The 10,249-nt window shown below is 36.0% G+C and overlaps 1 protein-coding gene across 10 annotated transcripts in view; it reads left to right on the plus strand.

Annotated features, from left to right (window-relative positions):
* TATDN1 (TatD DNase domain containing 1) overlaps positions 1-10,249 on the plus strand; it is a 56,810-nt gene that overhangs the window by 34,755 nt on the left and 11,806 nt on the right. For 6 of the 10 annotated variants that reach the window (XM_015084743.3, XM_027063937.2, XM_053208000.1 and 3 more), the window contains 3 exons: positions 5,197-5,267; positions 6,459-6,585; positions 9,668-9,862. In XM_015084743.3, the coding sequence (XP_014940229.1) occupies positions 5,197-5,267; positions 6,459-6,585; positions 9,668-9,770 (301 nt within the window). In that variant the 3' untranslated portion in view covers positions 9,771-9,862. The other 4 variants (XM_053207997.1, XR_008292456.1, XM_027063936.2 and 1 more) reach the window with 4 other exon arrangements.

The following is a 10,249-nucleotide window of genomic DNA, read 5'->3' on the forward strand; positions in this document are numbered from 1 at the left end:
AGGCTCTGTGCGGACAGTGTGGAGCCTGCTTGGGATTCTCTGCCCCTCCCCTACTCTCTCAAAATAAATAAAACTTTTAAATAAAAGGGGAGTTTAGAGCAATACAAGCCTACCTCAAGAAACAAAAATCTCAATCTAACCTTACACACAAAGAAACTAGAAAAAGAAGAAATGAAGTTGAAAATTAGAAGAGATAATAAAGAGAACAAAAATAAATGAAATACAGACTTAAGAAACGAGAAAAAAAATAACCAATGAAACTAGAATTGGTTCTTTGAAAAAACAAGCAAAATAGATAAACCTATAGCCAGACTTACAATAAAAGAGAGGACTCAAAATCAAATGACAAATAACCAACACCACAAAACAGAAAGGATTATGAGACTACTGTGAAAAATTATACAACAAATTGGACAACCTAGAAGAAATGGATAGATTCCTAGAAAAATACCAAGAATGAATTAGGAAGAAACAAAATCTGAACAGACTGATGACTAGTAATGAAATTGAGACATTAAAAAAAGAAAAAAAATACCCACACACCCAACCAACCAACAAAATCCAACAACTCCCACCAAACCAAAGTCCTAGATCAGATGCTTTACAGATGAGTTGTACCAGACTTTTCAAGAAGTGTTACTACCTATTCTGAAACTATTCCAAAATATTGAAGAGGAAGGAATCCTTCCAAATTCATTCTATTAAACCAGCATTACCCTGATACCAAAAACCAAAGGCACTACAAAGTAGAAAATTACAGGTATCTCTGATAAACATGATTATAGCATTCCTCAACAAAATATCAGCAAACTGAATCCAACAATATATTAAAAGGATCATTCATCATGACCAAGTAGGATTTGTTCCAGGGATGCAAGGATGGTTCAATGTCTGAAAATCAAACAGCACGTTAACAAAGGAAAGGATAAAAATCATATGATCATTTCAGTAGACAACAGAAAAAGCATTTGACAAAATTCAACATCCACTCATAGAAATTATCAACAAAGGGAGTACAGAGGGAGCACACATCAACATAATAAAGGACAGATATGACAAGCTAACATACTCAGTGGTGAAAAGCTAAAGGCTTTCCCTCTGAGATTAGGAACAAGACAGACAAAGATGTCCACTCATGCCACTTATATTCAACATAAGTACTGGAAGTCATAGCCACAGCAATCAGACAAGAAAAAGAAAAGCCATCCACACTGGTAAGTAGGAAGGAAAACTGACACTATTTGCAAGTGACATAGTATTTTTAGAAAGCCCTAAACAATTAGAATAAATGAATTCACTAAAGTTACAGGATAGAAAGTTAATGTACAAAAATCAGTTGGGTCTCTGTACACTAAAATGGGCATAAAGAGAAATTGAGAAAATCCCACTGGGGCGTCCTGGGTGTCTCAGTGGGTTAAGTGTCTGACTCTGATTTCAGCTCAGGTCATGGTCTCACGGTTTGTGGGATCGAGCCCTACACTGGGCTCTGTGCTGATAGCGTAGATAGAGCCTGCTTGGGATTCCCTCCCCACCTCTCTCTGCACCTCCTGCGCTTGTGTTCTCTCTCTCTCAATAAACAAACATTTAAAAAGCCCCATTTACAATTGTGTAAGAATAAAATACGTAGGAATAAATTTAACCAAAGTTGTTAAAGACCTATACTCTGAAAACTCTAGGATACTGATGAAAGAAAGTGAAGACATCACAAATAAATGTAAAGATATTCCATGCTCATGGATTGGAGGAATTAATGTTAAAATGTCCATTCAACCCAAAGCAATTCACAGACTCAGTGTAATCCCTATCAAAACACCAGTAATATTTTTCAGAGAAAATCCTAAGATGTGTAAGGGACCACAGAACACCCTGAAGAGCTAAAGCAATCTTATCACAATCTCACATTTACTATACTACAAAGCTATAGTAATCAAAACTATATGATACTGGCACAAAAACACACAAGGGGGTGCCTGGCTGGCTTGGTCAGAGGAGCATGTGACTCTTGATCTCGGGGTCGTGAGTTCAAGCTCCACATTGGGTGTAGAGATTACTTAAATAAAATTTTGTAAAAACAGACACATATCAGTGGAACAGAATACAGAGCTCCGGCATAAATCCATACTTGTACAGTGAATAATTTACAACAAAGGAGGCAAGAATACACAGGAGAAAAGATCGTCTCTTCAATAAATGGTGTTGGGAAAATGGCCACTTTCTTACATCATAAACAAAAATAATTCAAAATGGATTAAAGACCCAAATGTAAGATCTGAAACCATAGGCAGTAAACTCTTGAACATCAAGTTCAAGAAAGAAAAGAAAATGTAGGCAGTAAACTCTTAAACATCAGTCTTAGCTATATTTTTTGGATTTGTTCTCAGGCAAGGGCAACAGAATAAAAAATAAGCAACAGGAATTACATTGAAGTAAAAGGTTATGCGCAGTGTAGGAAACATCAACACAACAAAAAGGCAACATACTGAATGGAAGAAACTATTTGCAAATGATAAGCCTGATAAATGGTTAATATCCAAAACATGTAAAGAACTCATACAATTCAACACCAATAAAAAAATCTAGTTTAAAAATGGGTAGAAGACCTGAACAGACATTTCTTCAAAGACATTCACATGCCAACAGACACATGGAAAGATGCTCAATGTCTCTAACCATCAGGGAAATGCAAATCAAAACCACAATGTGGTATCACCTCACGCCAGTCAGAATGGCTAGTATCAAAAAAGACAAGAAATAACAAGTGTTGGCAAGGGTGTGGAAAAGGGAACCCTTGTGCAGGGTTGGTGGGACTGTAATTGGTACAGGTACTATGGAAAACAGTATGGCAGTTCAAGAAATTACAAATAGAAATACCACACAATCCAATAATTACACTTCTGCTTATCTGCCTGAAAAAAAAAAAGGCACTAATTCAAAAAGATACATGCATCCCTGTGTTAACGGCACCATTATTTACAACCACCAAGATATGGAAAAAATCTAAGTGCCTGTCAATAGATGAATGGACAAAGGTTTGCATATACAAAATGGGATGTTACTCAGCCATAAAAAAAGAATGAAATCTTGCCATATGCAACGTGTATGGACCTAGAGGGTATTCTGCTAAGTGAAATAAGTCCGACAAAGAAAGACAAATACTGTATGATTTCACTTCTGTGTGGAATCTAAAAAATAAATGACCAAACAAAAAAATTAAAAATAGAGAACTGGTGGCTGTTTTAAGGGGATTTAGAGGTACAGACTCCAGTTATAAATTAGTCATGGGGATGCAAAATACAATGTAGAGAATATAGTCAATAATAGTGTAATAAGTTTGTATGGTGAGCATTTTGTAGACAAATGTCAAAGCTCTATGGTTTACACCTGTAACTACTGTAATATTGTATGTTCACTATGCTTCCGTTACAAAAGGAACCTACCAAACTGTATGGTACTGGCACAAAAACAGACATATACATCAATAGGACAGTATACAGAGGCCCGACACAAAGCCAGATGGAGACAGATGGCATCAAGACCAGGAAACTTCAAGGCAAACAACTGGGTTTCTTCATAAAATAAATTTTAAGGGGAAGAAGAGATGCAGGAAAATTTAACAGGTTAAGAGATTTAGACTGCAATGCGTGGCTCCCATTTGGATCCTAAGTCAAACAAACAACAAGAATGTAGGACACTGTGACAGTTTGAATACTGGTATATTAAAAGAGTTGGGGTTTCTTAAACATGATAATAGTATTGTGGTTGCATTTTTCTTTTAATATTCATGCTTAAAGATACATGCTGAAATATTTTCTGAAATAAATGCTAAAATGTAGAAACTACAACAATTTGAATTTCCTTCAAGATTATATAGAAGAGGTTTGGGACGAGTGGATGGGATAGTTATCGGCCAGGCGTTGATAACTGATGGGGCCAACTAATGAATACATGGGGGTTTTTATATTCTAGTTTTATATATATTTTAACCTCTCCAGAAAGAAAGTTATATATACACTAAAATTAAAAATGCAACGTAAGGACAGTATTAATCATCATTACATTATATAGCAAACCATCCCAAAACTCATTGGCTTATGACAGGAGGTATTTTTTTCTTACTGCTGAGTCTTTGGGTTAGCTAGGGGTTGACAGAGGCAGATCTTTCAGGCTACGTGTTGAATTCAGATCCAAGTTACATGTTTTCATTCTGGATGCCCAGGCTGAAGAGGCAACAGATGTTAAATGCATGCTACTCTCAGGTCACAAAAGTGCCATCAAAATCAAAACAGTGCATTTCAAGCTTCTGCTCATGGCCAGATTTAAGCTCCTCCTTCTAAGAAACCATGGCAAGGGTATAGATACATTTCTATTCAAGGAAAGTGAAGAACTGAGACCAATAAAACAGTCGTCTCGTGGTCTGAAAATGAAAGTTAAGGAAATGAAAGTTAATTTCCCAGGAATGGATGAAAGAAAGAAGGCCTAGCAGACTAATTCAGGAGTCCTAAAACTGACTAATAAAAGTCCCAGAAAGAGAGAAGACAAAAGAGGAAAATTCCTTTTTTCCCATAATTTTTCTCAGAGTTGGGGGTGGGGTCTAAATTGGAAAGGTTCTAACACATCAAGTTTCAGAATGTCAAAAGTAATGGAAGATCCTGTTTCCAGATGTGGGGGAAAGGGCACCAAAAAAGGAGACTCAAACTGACATCTCCTAACTAGGTTGTCATTTTCATTGCTTGTTAAATGCTGCTTGTTCTGAGACTATGATTTTCATCCTTTGTGAAGATTCGATTTCTGGTTAGTGAAGCATTAACTTTGATATCCTTGTACCAATACTTGGCCCATACAGAACTGACCAGACCTTCAAAGTCAGCATTTTGAGCCTTTCTACATTATGCAAATTACCCAGGGAAGCAAATGAATTCTTTAAATAAAGTTTTACACAGACTGATTTTAACAAAAATCAGTTTATCAGGTCAACTGATAAGCACAAAAAAAACTGCATCCCCCAAAAGCCAGGATATGGTTGGAATAGATCTTAATCCGGATTCTGTAAGGATAGAAATGTGTATACTGCCATTAGAGCCAACCAAAGTTTTGTTTGGGGATTTTAGGTTTTGTAATGTTTTAGGTAAGTTTATAATACGAAAAAAAGTTCCTCATTAAATATACCTTCTTATTATCTCTGAAATTTTTTTTAAGCTCACTGAAAACTGAGGCTAATTTGGAAGTTTTGAAGTCAATACCTAGTGAAAAATTAATGATTGAAACTGGTAAGTTTATGCTTTTTGAACTTTCATTTTCATATTAAACCATACCAAAACAGAGCTAGACAAAAGTTAAATATCTTAAAGACGCTCAATCTCAACAATTTTACTTTTCAGAAAACCTTTGAGGTTTTTATTAACAGAAAAGTATCCAATCAAGTTTCTCAATTTTAGAAGTTTGACTAAGCCAAGCACTTAAAAATGGGATGTCAGAATATGTGGTGACTAAGGAGGTTATAAATATTTTATTAAACTAGTAGTCTTATTTCACCTCAGGGTTTCAAAATCTTCAAAACATTTTTTTACATAATGTCATCTTTGTAATGGCTTAATTCTACGATACTTTTCAAGTAAAGTACATAAATTTAAATCAAACTGGTTTAGTCAAAGAATTTTAGAAATTAATCTGTTGCCTCTTAAAACAAGGTTAGAAGCTAAAAATTTTACTTAGCCCTGAACTTAAGGCTTTACTTACACATATGGACTTTTTAGTAAAGTCAAGACTAAGCCATTCTGAAGAATCAGGTTTATTTCCTTGGAGAGTCATGACAAATTATTTTATTAAAAGCACAATGCTCGTAAAATGTGTAAATTCTTACAATTCTTTATTAAAGAAAGAGGTAAGTGAATAATCCTAGTATTGAAAGCCACTGTTTTCCATTCTGGAGAGGCAAATAGAGGTTTAACTTTTTTCTGGTTATAATTGGTGTTCTTTTAGCTTTCTTTTTTAAAAGTATGTCATACACCAACAGTAATGTTAGCAGAAAAAAAATAAGACTCCTAAAAAGCAATTAAAATTTTAAAAATGCATTTAAAAATTTGTAGAGTTCAAGGTTTAATCTTGTGCTTAGATTTTTTTTTGCTTTCAATCATAGCTTGTATTTAGGAATTTACATTATTTGTTTGATAACGTTCATTACAAAAACAGCAATTTGAGGGGCGCCTGGGTGGCAGCTCAGTTAAGTGTCCGACTTCGGCTCAGGCCACGATCTCACAGTTCGTGGGCTCGAGCCCCGCATCGGGCTCTGTGCTGACAGCTCAGAGCCTGGAGGCTGCCTCAGATTCCGTGTCTCCCTCTGTCTCTCTGCCCTTCCCCTATTCTCTCACACAAAAATAGACATTTAAAACTTTTTTTAAAAAAATCAGTAATTTGAAAGGTAAATCTCTGAAGAGACTTCTTTCTTTGCTCAACTCCAGATGCACCTTGGTGTGGAGTGAAAAGTACACATGCTGGGTCAAAATATGTAAAAACTTCGTTTCCTACCAAAAAGAAGTGGGAAAATGGGCACTGTGTGAAAGACAGGAATGAACCCTGCCATATAATGTAAGTATTTTGTTTTCTTGGTCTTCAGAACACTAAAGTCAACTACCAAATGCCACTTACAGAATGAACTCAAGGGACTAAAGTTGGGTGAAATTCAAATGAAGTTCAGCTCAAAGGCCACCATTTTGAAAGGATTTGGAAGGATTTGCACTAAGTTGCTCTGTCTCTGCCCCTCTTCATATCATTTCAACCTCTCAGCTCAATAAAAGTGGTTATATTACAGCAGTAAGAACTTCATGTGATTTTGGTCATTTGTCATTTTGTAGGAAAGGCAGAAAAGATTCTCATACTGCTTCCTGGCTGATGGTTATAAAAATGCACTCTTAGCAGGAGACCTTTTTAATGGTATCTGTATTTTAAATGAATTGACAACCTGAATAAACCTAAAAAGTAACACATTTCTTTGAGCCCCTGAACAAAAGGGCAAGGTATAGAAAGGATTTCCTTTTTCTACCCCAAAAGGAGAAAAAAAAATTCAGAATTAGTTTTTGATTATAATACATGTAGCATGTGAAAAGAAGGGCTGTTTACCCATCTAACTGTTAAGGAGCTATAGAGCATGTAACTTACAGGTTAACTTTATATCATTTTAATGGGCACATCCAGTTTTTGTTTGCATAAGCTGATAATTTAAATCTAGACTGTATCAATCTAGTATGGTTTACCAGTTCAGGCAATTGAACTGTTAATTTTAGGTTGTAATAATTCCTTTCATATACATTTTTTAAGTAGCTTTTAACAGGTAAGTGTATCAGATAAGATCTAAAATGCAGCAGGCAGAAAAGTGGAAAATTATTCTACAAAAATAATACTGGAAAGATTTTCCTTTGTTAACATTCTGTTGTTGGCAAGGATTTTGAAACCAAATGTTTTAAAACCCATAGGCTGAGGAATACATTTAAATCCTGGCTAGTAAAGAATCACTTGTAATTTTTATAAAATGCAGCTACCTGCAGACTGTCAGAAGACAATTATTTCTGAATCTTTTGGAGATTTAAAGAGACACTAGAGACAACAAACTGGTATTTTTCCAGCAGCCAGCTTAGAGGAAGTATTGGCCAACGGGGATCCAAGTCAGTTTTCTATACTGCCTTAATGTTAAGTACAGTATAGCTCTGGACCTAGGTTACACATCTGTAAAACAAAATTCTGTGGTCTTCCAAGTGCAGACTGTTAAGCAAGAAAGCTGGAGTCTCAGCTGCAATTATGAATACCAGTTGAGGAGGCTGAGCTTGGGAAAGCCAGCATTTACAAACTGAAAGTTTTTAAACCACATTTCAAAAACACACATGCCTCTAGTCTAACGCTTATTACTAATTAATTCCTACTTAAAAAGTCATTTTTATCAATCCCATCTATTAACAGTTTTATATTTTAATTATTTTTATAGAGATCTTTTCTCCCTTTTAGATTATAAATTCCATGAAACACATTTTGAAGCTCTTGTATGTCAGGAAGGTGTAAGTTACTGAGGTTACATAGAAGAATCAAAGTCCCTGCCCGCATCCACCCAGCAGATGACAAGATACATTCTGCCAGGCACTTTGGATAAGACATTGAAGGTGTCAGACAGGAATCCTTGCCCTCCTGAAGCAAAGCAGCAGAAAGTATAATCCAAGATGTTAGTTCTGTTATAGAGGTATGAATATACGACTAGGAGCACAGGACATAGTCACTGCCTGCCTTGTGGGGAAGTAGCTTAACTAAGGTGACATTTCAACTGGTCACAAAGTGCAACTGGGAGTTAGGCCAGACCAGGACAGACGCCTTGAGCAAAGGCAGGCTGCAGAAGGGCTTGGCTGCTCAGAGGGGAAACAATGAGTTTACTGTGACAAAAAGTAGGATGCACGGGTAAGTGATAAGTCTGCGAAGACTGGTGAGGGCTCCTGTATGCCAACCTCAGTAGTTTAGATTTCACCAGGACCCAAAGGACTTTCAGCAGGAAAATGGCAGTTGTTTTTAAAACGCTGTTAACATATCAGCACAGAGAAAGGACTGAAAAAGGAGATGGGTGTCAGGAACCTTACTGATTTCCCACATTATGCAGGTAAGTTCTAATTCTGAGTAGTTAACAGAGGAAAGTTCTGTAGTTTACTAAGGAAATTGGGTCCTTAATGTCAATTTAAATGTTAACAGATTTGCTTTTAGCATACTTTGATCTAGATAATAAAAATTTAGTCTATATTAAGCGAAGCTTTTGTGTTACGATTATGTACTTTTTAAAAAGTTCCAGTAAGTCTTTAATCTCTGTCCCTAATTCCTTTAGTTGCTTGTATTTAAGAAACCCATAGCAGGGACAAAAAACTTAACACAAAGAATATTTACATGTTTAATTTGGACTTTAGAACTTTCTAATTCATGTATAAAAATATTACATATAGTACGGCTAGAGAACACTCATGATGATGATTATTCTAGGCAGAGAAACTGAAAGATCTGACACCCAGGCTGTTCTTGATCGTGCAGGGAAAAAGTACAGAGGAGAAAGCACGTCTCCCTCCCCCCTCCCCCAATAACCATGCATTATTCCAAGTAAATAACTTGTAACTTCCTTTGCGGTCACTGTGCTAATGATGATGCAGCAATTTCCTGCTGTCCTTTGAAACTAATTCTCTTAGCAGAGGTGCTCAAACTTTGCTGTACCCACAATGCCACCCACCTTGCGACTCAGCACACATGTACGTATAAAACCATACAAAAATGAAACAGTACTTCCCTTATTAAGTGCAATGTACTTTTCCTTTTCTTACAATTTTCTGAAAATTCATCATGACGCACTAATGAATGCATAATGACTTACGGTTTGAAAGAACTCGCCGTCTTCACTGGGTTAGTTCCATTAATTTGTGGTAGACATGATATGGGCTGGTTTTAGAATTTATTTGAACCTGGTCCTTGTCTCAACTTACCCTATTTTAAATATGGCAGCAGTTCAGCCTTTCTGTTGAAAACTTTATAGCTGGTTAAAGCTTGTTATGTTAAAGGTGCTAGTACAAGAGCTTCCTTTGCATGGATGAAGAGAAAACCTTTAAAACTGAGCAGGTACTTGGAAATAACCATCCATTTTTGTTTTCTCTTTCAGTCAAATACTGGAGATAATGTCAGCAGTGAGAGAGCAGGATCCACTGGAATTAGCCAATACACTATATAACAACACCATTAAAATCTTTTTTCCTGACATGTAATTAGCATGTCCTTTCCATTTTCCATCATGTATGTAAAATTTCATGGTAAACCTTCCTAAAGGACTGAATAAAGAAATGCTCTGGAAGTTGAATGGAAAGTTATTGTATGTTACTGCACACCATCCCCCTCATTTTTAATCCATAAAGTCAGATCAAAAAATTTTTAATGTCAACTAATGTCTTAGTTTACATCAATGAAAACTCCCAAATATTTCATCTTGTAATCTCTTCCAGAGTCTGAAAGGACAATTTTATGTCAACGCTGCAAACACAGAATGGCCAATAAGCATACTGGGTTTTTGTTTTGTTTTGTTTTGTTTTTTTTACATCAAAATTAAACAAGTAGCACATTCTGGTTTATATCCCAAAGTTTAGTTGAGATAAACCTGTTTCTCAACTCTTACACAATCTCTGAATCATGACTTTCCACCCCAGCTCCACAAGGGGCTGCTCTCAAATTTCAAGAAAGTCTCTTCCGG

Source organism: Acinonyx jubatus, chromosome F2, assembly GCF_027475565.1.
Source record: "Acinonyx jubatus isolate Ajub_Pintada_27869175 chromosome F2, VMU_Ajub_asm_v1.0, whole genome shotgun sequence".
In the NCBI taxonomy this organism is placed as follows: Eukaryota; Metazoa; Chordata; class Mammalia; order Carnivora; family Felidae; genus Acinonyx; species Acinonyx jubatus.